This window comes from Notolepis coatsorum, assembly GCF_963971535.1.
Source record: "Notolepis coatsorum genome assembly, chromosome: 1".
NCBI classification, from domain to species: domain Eukaryota; kingdom Metazoa; phylum Chordata; class Actinopteri; order Aulopiformes; family Paralepididae; genus Notolepis; species Notolepis coatsorum.
Genome location: NC_140165.1, coordinates 235,617,481 through 235,643,836, shown reverse-complemented (window position 1 = coordinate 235,643,836; position 26,356 = coordinate 235,617,481). Strand labels below are relative to the sequence as shown.

The following is a 26,356-nucleotide window of genomic DNA, read 5'->3' as shown; positions in this document are numbered from 1 at the left end:
GGGTTACGGAACAAAACGGTACGGAGCGGGCGTGACCCGGCACCCAGAGAACACGGTACACCCCTACCACACATCTGCTGTACGGTTGGGGGTTAGTTACCTTTATGTTCAGTGAGTGGATTTAAAAAGCTGAACAGTGAAGATGAAGTGAAGTTAATTCATTCTCCATCATTATATTTAGAATCTTGTTGAATTGAAAGGGATCAGACGCCAAACCTGTGTTCCATTGATGGTTTTATTCGTTTGAGCGCATCTAGCCATCATCGGTTGATTACTTGATTGATTGAATATTTAAATTATTCATCCACAAACCAAGAAATGAAGATGTTTCAGGGTCCATATTTCATTAATGCAGTCATTGAAACACCTCCTTGTGAACTATCAGTGCCCCCCCCATCTGAAGGATACACCCACTGCAGCTTGAGCTTGAGGTCAGGCACTGCCACCTTCTGGTCCATGCTGTAACTGTCCCTCTGATCGTCCGGCATGTGCATGGTGACGGGACGGCCCCGCAGAAACATCCGCACGTAGCCGTCCTCTGGAGAGACGGGGGAGGACGGGAAGAGAGACAGAAAGAAGGAAAGAATCAGGGATGATAAGAAATAGGGAGACGTCACAGAGAGAAGGGAGACAGAGTGAGGGAGGAAAGAGAAGGAGACGGATTCTACGCTCAACGTCTTTACAGCACATTACAGTGCTGCAGTAAGGGAGGGATATCACATTAATGGAGCCTCCTTGCACACACACACACACACACACACACACACACACACACACACACACACACAGTCTCGCTAGCCATCCATTAGCACTGCGGTAACTGTGGCCCAGAGCAACTCCCACGGCCTCAGCTTTATGTCCGAGCAGAGCACTAATTCTCTCTGACAAGCTCCCTGGCCAGCACAGCACAGAGAGTAGTACAGTATACAGTACTACCAGATCAGACAGCACAGCACAGAGTAGTACAGTATACAGTACTACCAGATCAGACAGCACAGCACAGAGTAGTACAGTATACAGTACTACCAGATCAGACAGCACAGCACAGAGTAGTACAGTATACAGTACTACCAGATCAGACAGCACAGTACACAGAGACGTACAGTATACAGTACTACCAGATCAGACAGCACAGCACAGAGTAGTACAGTATACAGTACTACCAGATCAGACAGCACAGCACAGAGTAGTACAGTATACAGTACTACCAGATCAGACAGCACAGTACACAGAGTAGTACAGTATACAGTACTACCAGATCAGACAGCACAGCACAGAGTAGTACAGTATACAGTACTACCAGATCAGACAGCACAGTACACAGAGACGTACGACACAGACAACACTGACAGCACAGTAGAGAGAGTAGTACAGTATACAGTACACAGAGTAGTACTGAGTATACAGTACTACTGGCTCATTAAACAAGAATGCACTTGGACAATAGCAGCCCATCAGTTATTGTTTACATACGTCAATATGACGAGCAGACAATATAATATAACAAATAAGAATGGGGCCTGTTATTTAAATCCCTTCTTCCCAAACAGCCAATCAGATGTTTATTTTATTCAACGGACTGACGGCTAACAGTCAACCAGCCGTTGTTTATGTATTTCGATATGAATGCGCTGTATAAAAGAAACCCCTTGGTTGTTTACTTCCAAGTGAATGCTCTGACAATAGCAGAGCATTTACTAGCTGTTCAGTACATTCCTCTCTGCCCTGCCTCAGCTCCATAGCTCTCAGCTCCATAGCCCTCAGCTCCATAGGTCTCAGCTCCATAGCTCTCAGCTCCATAGGTCTCAGCCCTCAGCTCCATAGCTCTAAGCTCCGTAGCTCTCAGCTCCGTAGCTCTCAGCTCCATAGCCCTCAGCTCCATAGCTCTCAGCTCCATAACCCTCAGCTCCATAGGTCTCAGCCCTCAGCTCCATAGCTCTAAGCTCCGTAGCTCTCAGCTCCATAGCTCTCAGCCCTCAGCTCCATAGCCCTCAGCTCCATAGGTCTCAGCCCTCAGCTCCATAGGTCTCAGCTCCATAGCTCTCAGCCCTCAGCTCCATAACCCTCAGCTCCATAGGTCTCAGCCCTCAGGTCCATAGATCTCAGCCCTCAGCTCCGTAGCTCTCAGCTCCATAGCTCTCAGCTCCATAGCTCTCAGCCCCCAGCTCCATATCTCTCAGCTCCATAGGTCTCAGCCCTCAGCTCCATAGCCCTCAGCTCCATAGGTCTCAGCTCCATAGCTCTCAGCCCTCAGCTCCATAGCTCTCAGCCCTCAGCTCCATAACCCTCAGCTCCATAGGTCTCAGCCCTCAGGTCCATAGATCTCAGCCCTCAGCTCCGTAGCTCTCAGCTCCATAGGTCTCAGCCCTCAGCTCCATAGCTCTAAGCTCCGTAGCTCTCAGCTCCATAGCTCTCAGCCCTCAGCTCCATAGCCCTCAGCTCCATAGGTCTCAGCCCTCAGCTCCGTAGCTCTCAGCTCCATAGCTCTCAGCTCCATAGCTCCGTAGCTCTCAGCTCCATAGGTCTCAGCCCTCAGCTCCGTAGCTCTCAGCTCCATAGCCCTCAGCTCCATAGGTCTCAGCCCTCAGCTCCGTAGCTCTCAGCTCCGTAGCTCTCAGCTCCATAGCCCTCAGCTCCATAGGTCTCAGCCCTCAGCTCTGTAGCTCTCAGCTCCATAGCTCTCAGCTCCATAGGTATCAGCCCTCAGCTCCATAGCTCTCAGCTCCATAGCTCCATAGGTCTCAGCCCTCAGCTCCCTAGCTCTCAGCTCCATAGCTCTATGCTCCATAGCCCTCAGCTCCATAGCTCTCAGCTCCATAGCTCTCAGCCCTCAGCTCCATAGCTCTAAGCTCTGTAGCTCTCAGCTCCATAGCTCTCAGCCCTCAGCTCCGTAGCTCTCAGCTCCATAGGTCTCAGCCCTCAGCTCCATAGGTCTCAGCCCCATAGCTCTCAGCTCCATAGCTCTCAGCCCTCAGCTCCATATCTCTCAGCTCCATAGGTCTCAGCCCTCAGCTCTAGCTCTAAGCTCCGTAGCCCTCAGGTCTCAGCCCTCAGCTCCGTAGCTCTCAGCTCCATAGCTCTCAGCTCCATAGCCCTCAGCTCCATAGGTCTCAGGTCTCAGCTCCGTAGCTCTCAGCTCCATAGCCCTCAGCTCAGGGCTGTACGTTAACTTTTTTTGCACATAGCACTGGTGCTACAGAGGTTGATCGTTTTGTAGCACAGGCCAAAATCTTGTAGCACAAGTATAAAATGTGTTATATTTGTAACAGTCACAAATGTGCCTATTGTATTTGTGTTATTTAGTTGCAGTGCCATGTTTGGCTGTCATTTTATGCTGACAAGTTGACGTCACACAGCCAGACACGTTACGTGTAAGGAATTATGGGATTTGGTGTTGGGTGTATGGACTCTACTAGGGGTGGGAATCACCAGTTTCATCACGATACAATACGATATAGATTCTTTGGACAACAATACGATATTTGCTGATATATGCCACGATATGATACGATGCAGGTGCCTGCAATCGATATGAGACGATATCATAACATAAGCCCATTTAACACAATCAGTAACATTTAGATCAACTCAAAAAAGGCAACGGAAATATCATTTGACATTTTTATTTTTGACCTCTTCCAGACTTTAAGGAAAAACAATCTATTGTTTTAATACACATAGACCTCCTGTTCACTGTAAAGTGCCACGTTTTAATATATTGAGCTTTAAACTTTAAGTTAAATGTTTTGGAACTCACAACACGCAACCATTTTATGTTGCATGATCATGAATACATTTATTTTGTATTGTATTTTTTATGTTTAAATATCAACATTATCTGTCCACCCTCAGTACATTTACTATCAATATAATATACTCGTCTGACTTCATGTGATCTTTCCAAACGCACACACACACACAGAGAAGGGAGAATTAGGGCTGGGCGATATGGCCTAAATATGATATCACGATATTTTCTGACCTTTCGGCGATACACGATACACATCATGATGTTTTTCTTTTTTACCCCAAACAATTCATTATGAGGCTTACCAAGACAGTATTTGATTTTGCAAGCTAACATTAAAGACAAAATAAAATACCCATGCATTTAGCATTTTTATATTATATATTAGATTTAGATTATTAGATTATATATTGCATATATTTAGCAATGAGATATTATATGATTTAGATATGAAATATGATGAATTGAAAATGGGGGACCCTGATGTAAACAAGACTAAAGTCTTTCTCTGGTCTGCATCCCCTTAACAATTGTATGTATTGAGCTGTACTGTACCCATTCTGCAATATGTTAATAAAGTTTTAAATCAATCAATCAATCAATCAATCAATCAATAGCATTTTAATGAAACTACTGTATATATGTATGTCTCTAAATGTTTTGATGAATTGAAAATGGAGGACCCTTATGTAAAAAAGTCGAAAGTCTTTTTCTGGTCTTCATCCTCCTGTACTGTATTGTACCCATTCTGCAACCCTTTAACAAAGTCTTCACTCATTCATTCTGACGGAAACATATAATTTTGATTGACAGTCGAGTCTGCCAATTACGTCACAGCGCTTGCACCCGCCCTGCTGTTCTTAGCACCAATCGGCAAGCTCCTAGTTTTTTACTTCCTGAATGTCCTGTGGCTGAACAACGTCAACAAAGCTACTAACGTTAGCTCCCCGCGGCCGTCGAGTAGGAGACCAGTGCTCAACAGGATGACTAAATGAGGCATAATGATTTTACTACAACGAATGTTATAATAAAAGCCTTTCCATACATCTGTCTGATTGAAAACTTTATTAACAGACCGCGGAATGGGCATATCTCAGCACGGGCTGAGATATGAACGAGTAACGTGTGGACAGATTGACGCGACACAATCCTCTTGGGCAAAACATCACGATATCCACGATACGTTGAAAAAGTGTATCGTTAATGAACTGTACCCGATATTTATATAATATCGTCATATCGCCCAGCCCTAGGGAGAATGTCTGCCCCCTCCTCCTCACTCTGCCCGTCTGCTGTTCTCTCTATATGGCTATGAACAGCTTGTTGTTAGCTCATGCTAACGTAACGTTCATTTCGGACTTTATGACGCGAGGATTGCAAAGCATGTTATATGCATTTGACCCGTTGCCGAATAAAACAGCAGGGATTTGTTTTGGGTCGCGACAACACTATCCACTAGCTCTGTTTCAATGTCCGCGTTACAAACGCTAGGGTCTGCTGCTGAGACGAGTCCTGCTCACCTGCTGTGTTGTGAGCTGAGCCGAGCGGATATGAGTCACTGCTCGCAACTCGCGGGGATATTGTTCGCTAGGGATTATGGGATTTGGTGTTTGATATATGGAGTCTTACGCAGAAGGGACATTGTATTTAATCGCACAAGACTACAAGTACCAAGTGGATAGCGTGGCGCCGTGGCCCATTCAATTTACCGCGTCACTTTTTTTTTCTTTTTTCCGCCAGGCACGGGCCATCGCACCAGTGCTATTGAAATCCTTTCATCGCACAGACTGACGTCAGTGTCGCACGTGCGACATATATGTCGCACTGTACAGCCCTGCCTCAGCTCCATATGTCTCAGCCCTCAGCTCCGTAGTTCTCAGCTCCATAGCTCTCAGCTCCATAGCTCTCAGCTTCGTTAAGGGGAAATGTTGAGCAGTCGAAGAGGATGTTGAGACATACTTCTCGTTAGTCTCTGATGCTTGTCGTCGTCGTCCCCCCCCCCGATAGGTTGTTGGTTGAAGTAAATGTGCATAAGCATGCATGCATACACAAACACACAAATACATTCTCTGGAATAGAAATACAACTTACCTGCATTGAGGGTGCATTCTTTGGATTTGCTGAAATGGAAATAACAGTAGCATTAGTCAAATGCTACGTATATATCAAGTATTACACAAATATATGATCAATTTCATCTCCATCAAATTTGTCTTTAAAATTGTCTTTTACCAAGGTAGGTTCTTTGAGCATTGCTGCTCTTTTTTACACCGTTCCATTCACACCTGGGAGCTGCCCGGTAAAACCACTGTTGGCCACTGAGCAACTCCACTGGAGCAGTTGGGGGTTAAGTGCCTTGCTCAAGGGCACTTAAGAGGTTGGTATTGAGGGACGGGAGAGAGTTATTCATTCACTTCCCCGCTCAGATTTGTCATGCCGGTCCGGGCGATCGAACCGGCGACCTTCTGGTCACAAACCCGCTCCTCTAACCTTTAGGCCACCGCTGCCCCGGTTTGTGAGAAGCCATAACGTCAGGAGCTGCTGCGAGGATCTTTTATTTAACAACACCCTCAGTTGCCGGACCAGTAACTTATCGGTCCCAGGAGAATTCAAAAGACATGTCTCAAAGAACTGCAGAAAACAGTCAGCATAATCCACTGGCGCCTTATGACTGGGCACGAGGACTCCCATGGAGCACAGCTCTGTCAATATTCAAGAGAAGAGCAGGCTCACTGCAAACAGAGCCCGCCCATGATTTACATGTTCACACGGAGGGTGCCGACAGGCTTGTTCTCTTGATGACATACAAGAATATAAAGGATCTGGAAGCTCATCAATAAACAGCTGACATTAATTAGTGTCGCAGTTCCAGAGTGAGAGTGAGATGTAGAACGAGGACACGGTGTCTTACAAAGAACAAAGAACTAACAGCTGAAGAACTCAAGAACTGTTAGGAATGTCTGACCACTAAGTGCGTCTGACTCTTAACCACCAACACCTGCACAGACTACAACATATGACGTATATCATGCCAGTTAGGGTACCTTGTGTATACTGTACCTTGTGTATACCAAGTTCAAGTATGTTTATTATTTGTCACAATAAAATACATGTACTTTACACTACAGTGAAATTCTTGGTTCTGTATGAGCCCCTGAGAGTGTGCTTCATACAGTAAAAAAGTTAAAAGTAAGTAAAAGAGGAATATACAATACAATATACAATCTAAAGTACAGCCCAAGTACAATCTAAGTACAGTGAGTACAAATTTGTAAACAGTGAGGTACAATGCAGACAATGAGGTACAACACTTTAGGGTAAGGTGCAAATGCAAATGAGGTATGAATGTAGTGCAAATCTCTTTAACTAATTGAGCGCCAAACATTTTATTTATGAAACGAGAAATCTAGTTTTTTTCCGTTTTTTATTATTATTATTAGTATGTTCTAGGGACCTCTGTGTTAGTTCGAATTGAAATGACGATCTAATCCCGACAGGTGGCAGTATCGCCTACCTTTTGAACTGGGCTAGTTTAGTGTGGGGACCCCCCACGCCGCCAACAGGGGATTTCTGCAGTGCCGCAGGACTACAGAGCAGCGAGCAGCAGTGAGTAGAGAGGTATAATGGCGATCGCGACTTTTGGAGACTATTATGAAGAGGACAAAACTATCACACTTATGGATGATGACGTGCATTTTCACCAGACTACACCAGACTCAGCACCTCTGGTAAATCATAAAAATACTATAGTCAAACCGCCGAGGAGGCAACATCATCTGTCGCCAAGACTACAGCCAGCTAATGTTCGGCAATGGCGATCGCCTAGAGTGAACTATTGGAGATCATTATGAAACGGTGACGATCCATCCACCATCATTTCTGGTGGACCTGCTGACAAAGGTAACGTCTATTTTACCGAACCCCATCATAAAACATGCCTTTGTTTTTGTGAACAGAAACATTCCATATAAGGTCGTGTTTACATTTGACCTGGAAATAATATAGGTTTCAGGCGAGCAACCCGCACGAATATGCGCATGCTGCACAAAACACGTCATATCTCGCGTTCCAGAAAACGAGACTGGCTTATTTTGAAACAGGACTATTTTTAGCATGGGATAGCGCACGGAACGAAGGCATGTAGAAATAAACGTTTTTTCCCTGTTGGAGAATAAATAGTGCCTGTCAGATGAGCCATGCTATTGTCTCCATAGCTATAATATAGTATATACGAGGGGTCTGCAAACATTGTGAAAATGGTCAAAAGTAAGCAGTCAAAGAGTTAATAAATAGATAAATATAATGTAGTGTTAAAGTGTCTAAAGTGAGTTTTAATAAGGTGAGTGTTTGTTTAAAAGTGAGTGTGTGCATGTGGATGTGTGTGCAATGAGTGTAGATGATGGGTTGTTACATAGAGTCATTGAGCATCCTGATGGCCTGGGGATAGAAGCTCCTTCTGAGTCTCTCTGTACTCCCATGAGACTCCGGTAGCGCTTGCCTGCCTGGCGCAGAGAGAGTCGTAGTCTGCTGCGGTCGTGTGCGGTGCTATTCCCAAACCAGGAGGTGATATTACCAGTCAGGATGCTCTCTATTGTGCATGAGTAGAAGTTCTTCTGACTCACTTTGAACTTCCTTAGGCGCCTAAGGAAGTAGAGGCGCTGCCATGCCTTCTTCACTACACTGTCAATGTGTGTGGTGTGGTCCATGTCAAGTCCTCGGATATGTGGACTCCGAGGTACTTAAAACTGCTCACTCTCTCGACCGGTGCCCCGTCGATGCTGAAGCCCCAAATATACTTCCTTCCGCAATCCGCATCTGCACGTGCATGTGACGTAATTTGTGTAACGGATGCGAGGTCGGTGCGGACGAGCACGCTGATGAGAATTACACAAATGACGTCACGCGCACCAATGCGCACGCGGATTGCGGAAGGAAGCATATTTGAGGCTTGAGGGGGCTGTAGTCCCTGGCCCCCGACCTCCTAAAGTCCACAATCATCTCTTTTCATACCATACCTTGTGTATAGGGATGGGTACCGTTCACATTTGAACTGATACGGTATCGGTACCTGTGAATCGATACCGGTACCCAACGGTACCTTTTTTCGGTACTTTAGTCTCTAAAAATTTAATCCCTACCTCAGTTGTAAAAAAAAATATCCAAACTTCAAATAACCATACTTTCGACAGTTTTCGGCTTGCCATTGCCCCGACTGCTTTGTTGTTGAATCAAGTCAAATCCTAGGTAAGCGTATATTGTGCGTGTGAACGTTGACATGAAAATAAAAAGGTAAAAAAAATAAAAAATAAAGTGTCAAAAATATATATATATATATTATTATTATTATTTAAAAAAATATATATATTATTATTATTATTATTATTTAAAAAAAAATTAACAGTACCGGCAACGGTATCTCACGTGAATCGATACTCGGTAGTACCGACGTGTTTCGGTAAGTACCTTTAAAAGTACCGAATTCGGTACCCATCCCTACTTGTGTATACCGTTTACTCTTAGTATATATATATATATATATTCAGATTAAAATTCTTTACTGCCTGTATTTATTGTAATGTATAATATATTACATCTCATATTTTAATATTCACACACATATTTTCTCAGATCTAATTGTATTGCCTATATTCATGTCTTTCTACTATTACCCTGCCCATACCTGTACCACCCTCCCCCATGCTGCTATGACGCCCAGATTTTCCCAAGGGGATCAATAAAGGAATATCTTATCTGACAAAGTGCTATAACAAATGTGAGCCGCCACAAGGGGGCAGAGTGGCTACATGTTAGTGAACGACTGGGTGAGTGAGTGAGTGAGTGAGTGAGTGAGTGAGTGAGTGAGTGAACGAGTGAACGAGTGAGTGAACGAGTGAGTGAACGAGTGAGTGAACGAGTGAGTGAACGAGTGAACGAGTGAGTGAGTGAGTGAGTGAGTGAGTGAGTGAGTGAGTGAGTGAGTGAGTGACACTGCCGGTTACAGGGGTGCTTCGCATCTGAAAAGAGTGAGAAACTGAAAGGCAGGCAGTTAGACAAGACAGCCAGCTAGACAAGACACTGACAGCCAGCTAGACAAGACAGCCAGCTAGACAAGACAGCCAAGCACACATCAGTGAGCCCGGTTAGCCCGGTTAGACGGACAGCTACACAGACAGCCTGCCAACCTTTATTATTAGACCAATCCGTCTAAAACTCAAACCGCTATGCCCAGCAAACTCATCAGGCGGCGTGGGCTGAACGCAGCGACAGCTCTCCCTGGTTCAGCCCTCCGTCAGCCCACTCAGAGCGCCGCCCCGTGCAGCGCTACACACGCTGGCAGCTCAGCCGAGCGTCCTCCTGTCGGGGAGGCCCGTCAACCAATCACACTGTGGCAGGAGGCTGATGACATGCTACCTTCTGCAGAGAGCATATTGAAATCGCCATGGAGACGGAGATAAGGTTGAATTAAGATGAGGGTTTATTGCACCTGCTCAGCACAACGGAAAATCCCTGGAGAATATAATAGAGCGGTGTTTCACTGAACTGACCGCTGTGGCGTTTGGATCACAGAATGTAATTTCACACATTAGGAAGTGACTGGCGGTTATCCCACACCGAGAAGAACTTTCATTTCAACCCTCAAATCAACCTGGTAATGAGAACTGAATGACAACTCTGCTTCCCAGTACAGTACACGGCGAAGGCCCCGGTATTGGGGTCACATTTGTTTAGTGGAGAGCTTGCTGGATAGTAGCAGCCTCGCAATCCTTCGACAAGCGTCTCGCTGGGCTGGTGTGGGACTGGTCTCCACAGTGAAGCCGGCAGTATCCGTCAACTTTGCAGAGCAGCCTGTGAAAGGCAAGCAGGGTGTCGGTTCTTTAGAAATGACCACATAAAGGCCCGTTTGTCTGTGTCTGTGTCTGTGTGTGGCCTGCCAAGAGGAGGAGTGATCTGGTTCTAACCAATGAGACGCGAAAACATTATCCAGAGGCTCTAATTAGTGCAAGGCATGCTGGTAAGTTGGCAGCGGCACGGCAGAGAGAGGGTACAGAAACATCTAGTCCCAGTTAGCCTGTCCCTGGGGCAACCGCATTGCCAGACCTGACAGAGTCTATTGTGCACCGTTCTGTTCTACTGTTTAGAGACCACTCTACTTTGTTGGGAGTCTAATCTATTATATTCTAGTCCGTATCACACGTTTGTTTTTGTGAATGAGAAAATCGTCTGAATTCTCTCATTTTGAATTCCATGAGCAATGAGATTCTCATGTGAATTCCATTCCATTATAATTTGACCAAAAGCAAATGGATGGATGAATGAATGAATAAATGTTTTTCTATCGCGCTTTTTAAAATGGAATACATTTTTTACAATGTACATTTTTCAGTATGGATGGCCCCATTGGGAATCGAACCCCCGAACCCTGAAAGTGGTAGTTACTGTATTGCTACTGTACACTGCTGTGAACTCACTGAGCTCCGCAGCAAGGAGTTGCATTTGACCGCAGTGGGCTGCTGGAGAGAGTACTTCAAGGCCAACATGACCCAAGTGCTGAAGTGAAATGCACAGCGGGGTTTTTTCTTATCCAAATTAAATTAGTCAAATGCACTCTAATGCTTTCCCCTGTGGCATCAGACACATCAGGCCAAGTTACTCTACTTCAGAGAAAATGGGAAAAGAGAGAGACATTTGATTTAATAAGATTAAGATCTTTTCCTTATACAGTATTTGCATGGATTCAGACCTACTGGACGTGATGACATAAACCATCAAGCCATTTGAATTTGTTCCAACCCCTTTCACCTTCAAAGGCTATGATGCATGGTCAAATTCAAGTGTACTAGTTCTGTATAATTCATTATAATTAACATTCATGCAACAGAACTCCTCTACAAAACCCCAGCAGGTCTCCCTCGGCGTCGAGGTCTGTGTTTCTACAAAACGCTGCTCTGTATCTCTGATCAGGGGAGAACATGATCTGAATATCTGCTCCCGGTAGTTCATGCGTTTAATGCGTGTCGTTAAGCACGGCTTCCGATCAATGCGGCTTCCGCGGGGTGCGCAGCAGAATCACTAATCAGCTCAGTCAGCCGATGAAGATCCACAATGTGACCTAGGGCTCGGTGGAAAGGAAAGGAAAACGCATCACAAAGAATATTCCATAACCATATATGTAAAATATATATAAAATATATTTTTTTGTTCCGATACACGTGGTTATTCTACTAGGCGCGCTGCTGGAGGCTGTTTCACTTTGCCCAAATCAAAGACTACATGATAAGATATATGGTTTTAAGAAAAAGATTAAAGATCATTATTTAAAAATGTATTTTGGTAAGTAATAGGGCGGTACCGAATATAATTTTTTTGGTTTCTCGCATTTTAATGTTCCGTTGAGGTTTTCGAATGGTTGCTGTGACGTCATCATTGGGCAGTAAGGTTACACGGGCTGTCTATGTTAAAATTATATTCATCTATTAATTAGATCATGATGGATTCAGTCGGAGACTGTCTATTTGCTTTGTCTAATTGCAGTGTTTTTGTTTTGTCAATATATTGTGATGAGTGTGAATGTATGTTTGTGTCGTCACCATGTACGTTATTGGACCCCAGGAAGAATAGCTGCTGTTATGCCAAAGCTAATTGGGATCTAAATAAAAAGAAACGAACAAAATGTTACGCAAGTAATCAATATGGTTTTCATGATATTGGATTACATGGTAGTGGAACGTATGATACAGTATGAAAGTATGTACTCATTTTCTTTCACTTAGTAAGCAGTATTGTCATATACTCGTGTCAGTGGTTTTATATGCTAGTCGATCGGAAGACCTAACAAACTACCCACCTCAATCAGTTACACACCGAATTGCAATTTAGTATAATATATAGTATATTGTTAGACCAGCTGAAACTCTACCAATTCTTTTGCCATCGACTAAAAACACATTTCTTGAATCAATATTTGAAATTTTAAAAATTAAAAGAAAATGTAATACAGAAAAACCTTCTTACTGTCTTATACCATCATGCACTTTTCCTACTATACTAATGTCTTTAATACTATCCACTCAACAGTGCATCACCCAAGTTTCAACTCATGAACATTGTTAAATCAGCTGAAAGAGTTGTACCCTTCCTGCTGACCTGTCGTACAGACCTTGTAAGTCGCTTTGAATATGAGTCACCTAAATGACAAAAATGTAAAAAATGTAAACAGTATATTATTATATTCTCTCTCCGCTCTACTAGTTCAGTGAGTCTCAACAGTCCAGTCAGCCAAATGACAGAGTACTGTGTCTTCTAGCCTCTTTGATGTCCCCCATCCCCCTGTCTCTTCTTTCACAATCAAACACAGATGAGATGGGACGTTTTGTTGACAAACAGCCATACTGTAATGAGAGGTCCGTGTGGACAAAGAGCTAGAGCTAGACCGTGCACTAATGCATCTCCCTAAGAAGTGGAGCACAGCTAGAGACCATAGTGCAACAACAGTCCATTTACTTCACAAGAGATAATTGTTCCGGCGGCATGTGCCAGACCTTATGAGCCCTCCCGTCTACAACAGCCAGGCCCTTCAACAGACAATACAGTCTTTCATAGGTTTTTGGAAAGCTATTTGAATGCCATACTTATTCCAATATCTACCCCGACTGTATTTGACACAACACATATACCTGAAACATGAAATATTCAAATGAGAAGGGGTTTGGAATTTCAGTAAACACACTGCAAGACTGAGCTACTGAAATTTGATCCATGGCTACAATTGCAATTTTTGTTTCTGCATTATTTAAGCCATTACTAGTGAGGATCCGCCCCTCCCTAACCCCCCCCCCCCCACACACACACACACAGAGGAGTGAGGACATCAAAAAGGTATGCGTGACAGAGTTACAGTACATGAAAGAAAGCGCAGAGCTTCCTCAGGGAACAGTACATCCAGATCCTCCCAACCCAAACACACAACTGAAGTTCAGAAAAACCACAACTACTGTTTCAATAGAAAAGGTATTCCAAACCTTACTAGACTCTTCACACGCATTTACAAACTCCCAACCACCCTGATGTAAACAAGACAAAAGTCTTTCTCTGGTCTGCATGCCCTTAACAATTGTCTGTATTGAGCTGTACTGTATTGTACCCATTCTGCAATCTGTTAATAAAGTTTTCAATCAATCCATCAATCAACCAAATAGAATAGAAGTCTGCATCAACTTTAGTTCCACTGTGCCACATAGAGTACATGCAAACATCGTTCTACTACATGCAGTATTGTGTTAAGGTTAGTTCCTACAGCATCTGTTTACCTGGGTGATCTCTTCATGTTTGACTGGTTCCGTTAGGTAACAGTGTTGAGTAGTCAAAGCGGTTTCAGGAGCCTGCTCTGTCGTGTCTGACAACGGCACAGTAACAGGACTGTCTTCCTGGTTGACTGAGTAAACTTTTAACTGCAGCCTGTGGACTGCCTTTCAACCAATCAGAATGCACTTCCCCATCCTGTAGCCCCACCTCCCCACTCTGTGACCCTGCCCCCCTTCCTGTGAAATTTGATGCCCTCAGCAGAAAAGAGTGGTAGAAGAGAGTGGGGTTGAGTGAAGGGTGCAGATGAGAGGGAAGAGGGAGGGACGGATGGAGGAATTAGATGGGAATACAATTTCTTAAAAGAAAGAAAGATGGAAACAAACAAAAACAAATAAACAGAAAAGTGGATGGGCTATTGTTGTCCTTAACTCATTGACCACCCGGGATTAGACGGGGGCCCGTTCTAGCACTGCCACACTTTAAAAGATAGGAGTGCGTCACCTTGTTTGTAGAGCTATAACTATATTCTATAATATAGCTATGGATACAATACTATGGCCCATTTGACATCACCTATCTATCGTTCAATATGTGAAAAAGAATAAATTTTTCCATCCACTCGTTCCTGTGTCATACCGTGGTGAATATAAGTATCGTTATAGCGTTGTCTGGGGTAATTCCCGAAAGGCTGAGTAATAGGCTTATACGTCAATTCTACTATAAATGTTGCCGTTTCTTGCCTGTACACGTTATTATTCCCAAATCAAATCTATATCATAGGTATTATGTTTCATCATGAATGCATGAAAGGGGGGGGGGGGGGTCGTTTGTTTTATGCTTTGATCGTCACCAACGGCATACGTTGTGGAGTAACATTACACACATACTGTATGTTGCGATCGGGGTGAAGACATGGTTGGATCAACGCAGGATTGATATCATAATAGCCCTTACCTTCACTAGGATGTACCCCAAAAAGAATATTTCAATTATCTGATCGCTAGTCCCAGTATTGGTGTCGATCGTGTCGCCAATATAATCCACCACACATCATGCATCGGGAGCATTAGACGCGTCTCAATCCAATCAATATAACCGCTCCATTCGCCCGACAAAGAAAAGTGAGCCCGGTGACATTTGACCGTTGCACAGGCCAAGATACAAGGTTTCAAAGGGTGCTCGATACCGCCGTCTAGATGGATGCAGCCGGTATTGCACTTTGGCAATATCAGACTCATTCCAATTGGTAACACCGAGGTCCCCGGATGAATAATGAATACAAATATCGAAAAAAAGGAAAAACGATCAAATACCATATATACGTGGTTGGCGTTCAACGGTTGTCGGCCAAACACGTGTATAAACATTGTTGGCAGGGATTGAGTTAAAAGAACAACCCAACATTTTTGGAAATTAGCATATCATCTTCTCCAAAGAGAGACAAGAAGATAGATACCAGTTTAGCACAATGAATGGAAGTGGACATGGCCGGTTAGCCTAGGCATTGTGCAACTAACACCTCTCCTGAAGGCTAACCGGTCATGTCCGCTTCCATTCATTGTGCTAAGCTAGGCTAACATGCAGCCAGATACGCTTTCTACTGAACGCACAGCGAGGAAACTGGTATCCATCTTATCGTCTCTCTCTGGAGAAGACGGTAAGCTAATTTCTCCAAATGTTGGCGTGTTCCTTTAAAACCAGTATCATAGTATTGTGTCAAGTAGAGAACCTAGCGACTGCGTTTGAGTGGGAAATATGGTTATTTATTTCACAGTCCATTAGGCCTGTACAGTACAGGCAGGTGTGGAGGCGTGGCAGGCAGGCACCAGACAGCAGTCCATTAACCGTGATCCATAATTTAGAAAAGACGGAGGAAAGTTGCAGCGGGGCAGGGCAGAAGTGCTGACGGAGGACGTGGAAACGCGATGGGTACACGCGATGAGCCACGTCAGACTGGCACTCCTTTAGTGCGGACTCATCACTCTGTCTCCAAACATCACCGTCACACACACACACACATGCATGCATGAACACGCACACACACACACACAGTCTGAATTATTGAAGATAGCTAAATACCCTGTGTGTACTTACTTAGAACCTCCACACCATTCTGTCACAAAGAAACACCTATGAAGAAAGGTTGATGCCTTTGCACACTTAACCCCCAAGCCACAAGCGTTTAATAATGACACCGTTTCAATCCTATTCGGATCTTCCGTCAGGTCGGACCTGACGTTAGATTCTGACCCGACGAAGATCACAGTATAGGATGGAAACCTTTTCATTATTAAAACGTTCGTGACTTGGGAGTTAAGTGTGCAGGCGTCACCTTTTTCTCATTGATGCCATTCTCTGAAGTCAGGTGAGATGTAAAGAGTTTAAAGGAGGAAATGGGTAAAATTATTCTTTATTTGGGTGTCCCTCTTAGCATAACTGAGCTGAATAAAGAATATTCTTAAAGGTAAAATGTGTATGTAGAGGAATCTTTTTTACAATATATCCACACAGTTTTTTTTTATAGAAAGGTGTGGAATAAAAGTATTGCTTTTCTCCCCCAAAAATTATTGATGAATGAATTTATCATTTGATATATTTTGGCAGGTCCAAAATGAATGTTGTAGGCATCTATCCCCTCCCTACTTCCCACGTGGAATGCACCCGATTGGATAAATGACGTGCTGGTGCTCTACTGCGACATCCAGTGGCTGACTGCCATCTATAGCACCTTTAGATACTATCTGTTAGGGGTGTAACGGTACACAAAAACGGTTCGGTATGTACCTCGGTTTTGAAGTCACGGTTCGGTACGGGTTTTCGGTACAATGGGGGAAAGTTTGGCTTTCCATGTTCCACTCAGGGGTGATGTAGTGTGCAGTAACTTAATTTTACTTGTAGGGCTGTCAATGAATATTATATATTGAAATTAATAATCGACATAAAATATATATATATATTTTAAATGACCGGTAATGTCTGTGTTGTGTGTGGGTTGAACCAACAGCCGGCCCTTTGCGCAAATTATATTTTGGGAATGGGTGAACTTGACGTTTTTAATTAAATTCTGCAGTGGTTAACATACCGTTGTATTCGTTCGGTACACAGCCGTACTGAACCTACTGTAAGGTCCAGTACTATCTGTCTTGAGGAGGTTCAGTGTCAAGGAACAGAGAGACAGGTGAGTCTCTCTACAGTAACTTACTATAATTATAACCTGTACCCCAGCACACCTGCTGTCCACAACCCCACTGGCCCTTCAGATATAATGACCCTATCTGCTTGTTAAGAGTGGACAAGAGAGGACACGTGGACAGATGGTGACTATGTGTCTAAATGTGTGTGTGTGTGCGTGTGCGTGTGTGTGTGTGTGTGTGTGTGTGTGAAGAACAATTAGCCTTATTCACTTTGTCGGCCATCTTTACTTTCTTAGATCGATATTAATGCATTTCAATGAGAAGAGTATCGCTAGATTTAGTCATTCTGATGGTGTATTGTTTTGACAATTTTGGCTCTTGAAGTGGTATTTTTACAGCAAAGGTTTAGGTTGGAAGGCCGAGAGGGAGACAGAAGGATCAACAGGGGTACTTGTGGTACTTTTTTACTACCTGTACATCCCCTCCCCCATGCTGCTCTGATGCCTGAATTTCCCCAAGGGGATCAATAAAGGAATATCTTATCTTATCTTACTTGTGGTCTTAACTACTACACAATTCCTGGATCAACAGGGGTACTTGTGGTCTTAGCCACTACACCAGGGGTCTCAAACTCAATTTACCTGGGGGCCGCTGGAGGTAGAGTCTGGGTGAGGCTGGGCCACATCAAATATTCCACAAAAAAAGGGTTTCAAGTATTAAAAAAAAAAAGTACAACTGATCCAATCTTCTCAATCTTTAGCAATAACATTTCAGAACATGAACAGTTCTTCAGAACATGAACGGTTCTTCAGAACATAGGCTTCTCAATGGTGTCAGTGGACTCATCCACAGCTATGGAAATGCACTGTGCATTTCTTTTTATTCTATTACAAAGCTGTTTAATCAAATCACCCTTCACAAGAGCTACCGTTTCTTGGCATATAGTCACATTGGTTTGGTGCTGGGACTCAGGATGAATGCATATTTTTCAGTTCATTCACCTTTGAATTGCAGTCGACTTCTCTTTTACTGACCATCTTTGCAAATGCCATATTTTTCTGCTGGCTCTGCATCTGATTCGCAGACTGTGGGTGAGGGGAAAAAACGCTGATGTGATGCTGAATGTGATTGGACCAGACCCGTACACAGACACACACAGACAGTGGCAGTGCAGCCGGACATGCAGAGCACTGCTCGCAGTCAGAGGAGATAGCGAGGATGCATTTGCTTCCAATTTACTTGATATCACTCCGGAATCACGTTTCAACCAAGTCACTAACGTAACGTTGCTGTCATGAGCCTGCGCTATGGTAGCCTACAAGTGATAAAATAAATAAAACGTCCAACTCTCGCGCAACGACTCGGCAAACAGTTGCGAGCATTAACCGCATTAACACTAAACTTTGATGTCAAGTAGGGGGCCGCAAAATATCATCCAGCGGGCCGCAATTGGCCCACGAGTTTGAGACCCCTGCACTACACTATTTCTGGATCAACAGGGGTACTTGTGGTCTTAACCACTACACCATTTCTGGATCAACAGGGGTACTTGTGGTCTTACCACTACACCATTTCTGGATCAACAGGGGTACTTGTGGTACTTGTGGTCTTAACCACTACACACCATTTCTGTGCACAAATAAAGTGAAGTTAGGCACGTTAGAGTAGAGGATAACCCTGTCACCTTTTACCACAGGATGAACTGCTGGAGGAGGTGGTTCGACTCCTGCTCTCGACTGCCATCTCTTTCTTCACCAGCGTGAGGCGCTCTGTGGACAGACTCTTCCTGAGGAGAGGGGAATAAAGGAGAGGAGGAGTGGAAAGGACAGTATAGTGGAATAGAGGAGAGGAGAGAAAGAAAGAAAGAAAGAAAGAAAGAAAGAAAGAAAGAAAGAAAGAAAGAAAGAAAGAAAGAAAGAAAGAAAGAAAGAAAGAAAGAAAGAAAGAAAGAAAGAAAGAAATGATTCATTATAACATGGTGTTTCATTATAACATTCATGCATACCTTTATTTATTCTCGAAAGGACAATTGAGGTCACCCTAATTTTCAATGTCGTCAAGACTACAGACATTTCAATGCATACATTTTTTACAATATAATAATAATAAATATGAATAACTATCTATATAGCACTTTTCACACATGGACCACAGTCCAGAGAGCCCCACAGCAATTACTATAAAATGAACATAGACATAAAATCAGCACACAGTTGACAGAATAAAAACAATGCATAAATTGCAGACATAAGAATAGGTATAAAAGACAATAAAAGTAGTGCAACGTAAACGTGCAAAGAATAGGCATAAAATAAGTACAATAAGTACAATGTAGCTCGAAGGCATGTGAACCCCCCCAAACACCCCACACATCAATCCCTACCACATCCAAATGGTGTTCCATTATAACATAGTGTTTCATTATAACATAGTGTTTCATTATAGCTCTTGATGGAATATTGTTTCATTATAGCACTTGATGGAATAGTGTTTCATTATAACAGTGTTTCATTATACCTCTTGATGGAATAGTGTGTCATTATACCTCTTGATGGAATAGTGTGTCATTATACCTCTTGATGGAATATTGTTTCATTATACTGTATCTCTTGATGGAATATTGTTTCATTATACCTCTTGATGGAAAAGTGTTTCATTATAGCTCTTGATGGAATAGTGTTTCATTATAACATAGTGTTTCATATAGCTCTTGATGGAATAGTGTTTCATTATACCTCTTGATTGAATATGGTTTCTTTATACCTCTTGATGGAATAGCGTTTCATTATAGCTCTTGATGGAATATTGTTTCATTATAGCTCTGGAATCGTGCTTCATTATAACATAGTGTTTCATTATAACATAGGGCGGGATCCACAAAGAATTGATTGATTGATTGAATATTTTATTAACAGATTGCAGAATGGGTACAATACAGTACGGCTCAATACACACAATTGTTAAGGGAATGCAGACCAGAGAAAGACTTTCGTCTTGTTTACATCAGGGTCCCCCATTTTCAAATCATAATGAATTGCAATTAGCACTGTGCAATCCATTCTTTGTGGATCCCGCCCATAGTGTTTCATTATTGCTCTTAACACTTTCAGTGCCACCAGGGGGCGCACGACTTAGTGCTTGAATGCCACCATCGGCACCAATGTTAACGTTAATATCGCCTAATCTATGTTTTAAATTATGTGTCTAATCTGCCCGTCGCTTATCAAAGAATCATTTTCCAGTCAGTGTTGTCAAGTCAGATTGGTTTTTTATCACTTCATTTCCGTTTGAGAGCATTTTGAAAAGCGCCCGTTTTCAGGGGAAAAACAGCCCATTCTGTGATAATCGCCTTTTACTGGAATATTCCAGAACGTTGATATTTGTCGGCCTATTTATGAATCGTTTTCAAATAAACGCTAGATGATCAATAGTATACGTGCCCGCACGCACGTTCGAGGCGCGCGCTAATGGATTTTACAGTGAAACCGATAGAGCACATATCAGAAAAAAGCTTATATCTTCATGAAAACGAGTCTGATTATCCTAACACTGATAACATAGATTCCTTACCCGACATCAGATGGTATCCAAATGGTATATTCCAATTCCTGATCACAATTTGAAAAAAACCATAAGTGTATAGATCTGACGTGTGTACAGTAGAACACATGATTCCCCGCGGCTCAGAGGCTCCAGAATGAACTCTGGTAACCCCGGCTGCATCAGTGGACTGGAAAATGTGGACTGGAATATTTTTTTTCCCCATCCATTTTCATTGAGTCCATTCCATTTACCATTTACCATCTGGGAGACGATAGGGGGCGCTTTTTTCACATCTGATCGCCGGCGGCCCTTGGGTAGGCTAGGGTAGGCTCGCGTGATGCAATATGATTTCAGATCGCAAAAAATAAATAAATAAAAAAATTCAGAGAAATCTCGTGAGTGGCTTTCAACGTAACTATCGTAAACCCGAGATTAGCCGTGAGTGGCAGTCAAAGTGTTAATGGAATCGTGTTTCATTATACCTCTTGATGGAATAGCGTTTCATTATACCTCTTGATGGAATAGTGTTTCATTATACCTCTTGATGGAATAGCGTTTCATTATACCTCTTGATGGAATAGTGTTTCATTATACCTCTTGATGGAATAGTGTTTCATTATACCTCTTGATCGATTGCAGAATGTCCTTCTTAGGAGATGATGGAGAGGAGAGCAGGCGCTTCTGTTGAATATAGCCGTTACTGAGGGGTCTGGAGGGGAGGGCCTGGAGCAGCTGACGCACTGAGAGAGAGAGAGAGAGAGAGAGAGAGAGAGAGAGAGAGAGAGAGAGAGAGAGAGAGAGAGAGAGAGAAAATTAAATTGGGCTTAATCGACAGAGGAAAAAGGAGAGGAGCGGGAGAAGGGAGGGGAGGAGTTTAGGAGGTAGTGGAAAAGAGAGATACAGTCAGGTCCATACATATTTGGACATCAACACAATATTCATCATTCTGGCTCTGTACACCACCACAATGGATTTTAAATTAAACAATCAAGGTGTGCTTTAAGTGCAGGCTTTCAGCTTTAATTTGAGGGTATTTAAATCCAAATCAGGTGACCTTTTATCTGCTCCTTTGCAAATGAAATAATGAGGGAAGAACACACACCCAAATGTCCAATTACCTTTGGTCTGTTAAAAATAGCACATACACAGTAGAAACGGTTGTAATTCCTACGCCGTTCACCTGATATTGTATTGATATATTGATACAAATACCCTCAAATTAAAGCTGAAAGTCTGCACCTTGGTTGTTTCATTTCAGGTCCATCGTGGTGGTGTACAGACAGAGCCAGAATTGTGAAAAATGTGTCCACATATCTATGGACCTGACTGTAAAGAGAGGGATCTCAGATCTCAGACTTGAAGAGACGGAAAATCAATGACACCAGTGCTTGTTGTGACACTTCGTCGTCCGAGGCTGCAGCTGCACTTATGGTCGCTGTACACAGTGATCTGTATCATCCCCAGCATGGCAGAAAATAGATCTGGGCACCACCCTCCCTCCGAAGTTGGATGTTTCTAGCAATGTGATTAAGTGGGACTACATATGCCTCAGTACTCAGGCTCTTAACTGTCAAAGGTGTCAGTCAGTCACGGTGCTCAGTTATCGCTGGCCTTCCACAGCTGGCGCTGGAGCCCAAGGGAACACAAAGACCTTCCACACACCATCCAGGGTCGGGTATCATTGGAATTCCTTCAATTCTGGTATCAAAACAGATACTTTAAAACGACACCGCTTCATAAACGGTGCCCAAACCTGTAACTGTGTTCCCTCTGACCTGCCTCTGTTACACCTGTAACTGTGTTCCCTCTGAGCTGCCTCTGTTACACCTGTAACTGTGTTCCCTCTGACCTGCCTCTGTTACACCTGTAACTGTGTTCCCTCTGACCTGCCTCTGTAACACCTGTAACTGTGTTCCCTCTGACCTGCCTCTGTTACACCTGTAACTGTGTTCCCTCTGACCTGCCTCTGTAACACCTGTAACCGTGTTCCCTCTGACCTGCCTCTGTAACACCTGTAACTGTGTTCCCTCTGACCTGCCTCTGTAACACCTGTAACTGTGTTCCCTCTGACCTGCCTCTGTAACACCTGTAACTGTGTTCCCTCTGACCTGCCTCTGTAACACCTGTAACTGTGTTCCCTCTGACCTGCCTCTGTAACACCTGTAACTGTGTTCCCTCTGACCTGCCTCTGAACAGCATGCGTGCAGTTTATTCATTTGGTTTCATTATTGTACTTAAAGTGTAACAGAAAGAGCTCCAGCCGTTCAGAGGACACCGGCTATGTTCTTATTGTCCCCTGGCTGTTACTGAATCCTCAGGATGAATGCTTTATGGGGTTGTGCAATAGATTCATTATATGATGTGAGAGGTCGTCAATAGACTCGTGACATAGGGCGGCTGGGTAGCGCAGCGGACTAAGCGCCTGCCTACCACCGCAGAGACACTGGTATCGAATCCAGCTGTCAGCGGTAGGGATGGGTACCGAATTCGGTACTTTTAAAAGGTACTACCGAGTATCGATTCACGTGAGCTACCGATAAAAAAAAATATATATATATTTTTTACATTTTTTTTACACTTTTTTTTTCATGTCAACGTTCACACTCACAATATACGCTTACCTAGGATTTGACTTGATTCAACAACAAAGCAGTCGGGGCAATGGCAAGCTGAAAACTGTCGAAAGTGTAGTTATTTGAAGTTTGGATTTTTTTTTACGACTGAGGTAGGTAGATTACATTTTTAGAGACTAAAGTACTGAAAAAAAGGTACCGCTGGGTACCGGTATCGATTCACAGGTACCGGTACCGTATCGGTTCAAATGTGAACGGTACCCATCCCTAGTCAGCGGTACCTCCGGCTTGGTCGGTTGTCCATACTAACACAATTGACAGTGTTAGCGGGTGGGAAGCCGGTGGGGTGGGGTGTGTATCCTGGTCGTTGTAAACAGCGACTCCTACAGGTCGGTCGGGGCACCTGCTCAGTGAGGAAGGGAACTGGGGGAAGTAGTGTGATCCTCCCACGCGTTACGCTCCCCCAGTGAGAGTCCTCGCTGTCAGGTGAAAAGAAGCGGCTGGCTGACTCCACATGTATCGGAGGAGACATGCAATAGTATCTATCAACCCTCCCTAGACCGGCAAGTGGGGGGGAAATGCGCGCAACGACCAGGAAGGGAATTGGCATAACGACTAAATTGGGATGAGAGAAAAATACAGAAAAAAGGGGGAGAAAAAGTAGATAAAAAATAAATAGACTCGTGACATGATGTGTGGGGTTGTGCAAAACGTCAGTCAGTGTTCTTATTACTGGTTGTGTGTATACAGTATGTGTAATGTGTGGTTGTGATGCTACAGTATGTGTTGCTTTGTTTATATGCTGCTTGTTTTTAAAATTTTATTACTACTATTATGGAGGCAAGAGTCCAAGACAAGTGTCCCTACGGGGACAATAAAGTATATCATATCATATCATATCATATCATGTGCTCATGTTGATGCTGCACGTGATTCAGTCCAGGTAGTACCGACCATGTTAGAATCAGTGCCTTGGGACTCAGTTCTCGCTACCCGACCTCTCCTCCTCCCCTCCCAGCCGCCCTGCTGACCACTCCTCCTCTCCCAGCTGCCCTGCCCTCTCCTCCTCCCCTCCACCGACCCTTCCTCCTCCCCTCCCAGCCGCTCTGCTGACCCCTCGTCCCCTCACAGCCGCCCTGCTGACCCCTCCTCCCCTCCCAGCCGCCCTGCTGACCCCTCGTCCCCTCCCAGCCGCCCTGCTGACCCCTCGTCCCCTCCCAGCCGCTCTGCTGACCCCTCGTCCCCTCCCAGCCGCCCTGCTGACCCCTCGTCCCCTCACAGCCGCCCTGCTGACCCCTCCTCCCCTCCCAGCCGCCCTGCTGACCCCTCGTCCCCTCCCAGCCGCCCTGCTGACCCCTCGTCCCCTCCCAGCCGCCCTGCTGACCCCTCGTCCCCTCCCAGCCGCTCTGCTGACCCCTCGTCCCCTCACAGCCGCCCTGCTGACCCCTCGTCCCCTCCCAGCCGCTCTGCTGACCCCTCGTCCCCTCACAGCCGCCCTGCTGACCCCTCGTCCCCTCCCAGCCGCCCTGCTGACCCCTCGTCCCCTCCCAGCCGCCCTGCTGACCCCTCCTCCCCTCCCAGCCGCCCTGCTGACCCCTCGTCCCCTCCCAGCCGCCCTGCTGACCCCTCCTCCCCTCCCAGCCGCTCTGCTGACCCCTCCTCCCCTCCCAGCCGCCCTGCTGACCCCTCCTCCCCTCCCAGCCGCTCTGCTGACCCCTCGTCCCCTCACAGCCGCCCTGCTGACCCCTCGTCCCCTCACAGCCGCCCTGCTGACCCCTCGTCCCCTCACAGCCGCTCTGCTGACCCCTCGTCCCCTCACAGCCGCCCTGCTGACCCCTCGTCCCCTCCCAGCCACTCTGCTGATTCCTCGTCCCCTCACAGCCGCCCTGCTGACCCCTCCTCCCCTCCCAGCTGACCCCTCCTCCCCTCCCAGCTGACCCCTCCTCCTCTCCCAGCTGACCCCTCCTCCCCTCCCAGCTGACCCCTCCTCCCCTCCCAGCTGACCCCTCCTCCCCTCCCAGCTGACCCCTCCTCCCCTCACAGCCGCCCTGCTGACCCCTCCTCCCCTCCCAGCTGACCCCTCCTCCCCTCCCAGCCGCCCTGCCGACCCCTCGTCCCCTCCCTGCCCTCTCCTCCGGCCGGTCCTCACCCTTGGTAGGTGGTGTTAGGGCCGAGGCGGTCACAGGCCTCCTCCCGGCCGCATGCAGCCCACGGGTCCCCAGGCCCAGGTCCTCGCAGCCGCCCAGTCTCCGCAGGGCGTCGGCCAGAGCGGCTTTCAGCAGCTGGATCTCGTCCTCCTGCAGCTGCAGCCTCTGCTCCAGCTGAGACACGCGGTCCTCCATGTCCAGGTTACTGCCTGCTGAGAGAGTGTCGTCTGGAGGACAGAGGAGAGGACACAGGGTCAGTGTGTGTGAGTGAGTGAGTGAGTGAGTGAGTGAGTGAGTGAGTGAGTGAGTGAGTGAGTGAGTGAGTGAGTGACGAATCACAGAACAGCCTCTGCTACAAGTGATGGCAATAGGCGTGTTCGAGATGGATTTCGGTTCACCTCGAAAGTAGACGAGAGTAGCCGAGTGAAGCCGGGGGAGGAGTTAAAAAGGCGGACACTTCCGATTTCACGAGAGCCTCTCGCCTAGTCTCGCATGGCAGATACTCTTTCACATCACCACGCACACATTACACACCTGTCCAGCTCATTATAATGCGATGGCCGTGTGCAAAATTAGATCAGATTCAAATGTACAGCACACCATATACTGCTATAGTGGAATATACTATTCATGGGTCAATGACGTGACGCCAATTTTTTCTGTCCCACTGAATTTCTTACCTTAAAAAAAACATAAAAATTCATAAAAAGATTACATGTATCTCTAATACCTTCCCCATATACAGACCCACTCTAACTCCTCCAAACATTCGAGTTATTGGTAATTTTTCTGCTATCTGAAGTGTCAAATGTCCATGTGGGGCGACCGTCCAGCATTGACTTCTATTTGGACAACTGGATTAAAATCACTTTAAATCTATTTAAATATTTCCCTTGCCCTATTTGGCAT

The 26,356-nt window shown here is 45.0% G+C and overlaps 1 protein-coding gene across 3 annotated transcripts in view; it reads right to left on the bottom strand.

Moving 5' to 3' along the window:
• The window catches only part of eml2 (EMAP like 2), a gene marked incomplete at its 5' end in the record, with an annotated part of 78,511 nt that overhangs the window by 30,137 nt on the left and 22,018 nt on the right, over positions 1–26,356 (bottom strand). For 2 of the 3 annotated variants that reach the window (XM_084313592.1, XM_084313593.1), the window contains 5 exons: positions 409–538; positions 5,840–5,868; positions 18,869–18,970; positions 21,350–21,467; positions 25,450–25,674. In XM_084313592.1, the coding sequence (XP_084169718.1) occupies positions 409–538; positions 5,840–5,868; positions 18,869–18,970; positions 21,350–21,467; positions 25,450–25,674 (604 nt within the window). Of the gene's footprint in view, positions 1–408; positions 539–5,839; positions 5,869–14,055; positions 14,161–18,868; positions 18,971–21,349; positions 21,468–25,449; positions 25,675–26,356 lie in introns of those variants that run through there. The other variant, XM_084313594.1, reaches the window with a different exon arrangement.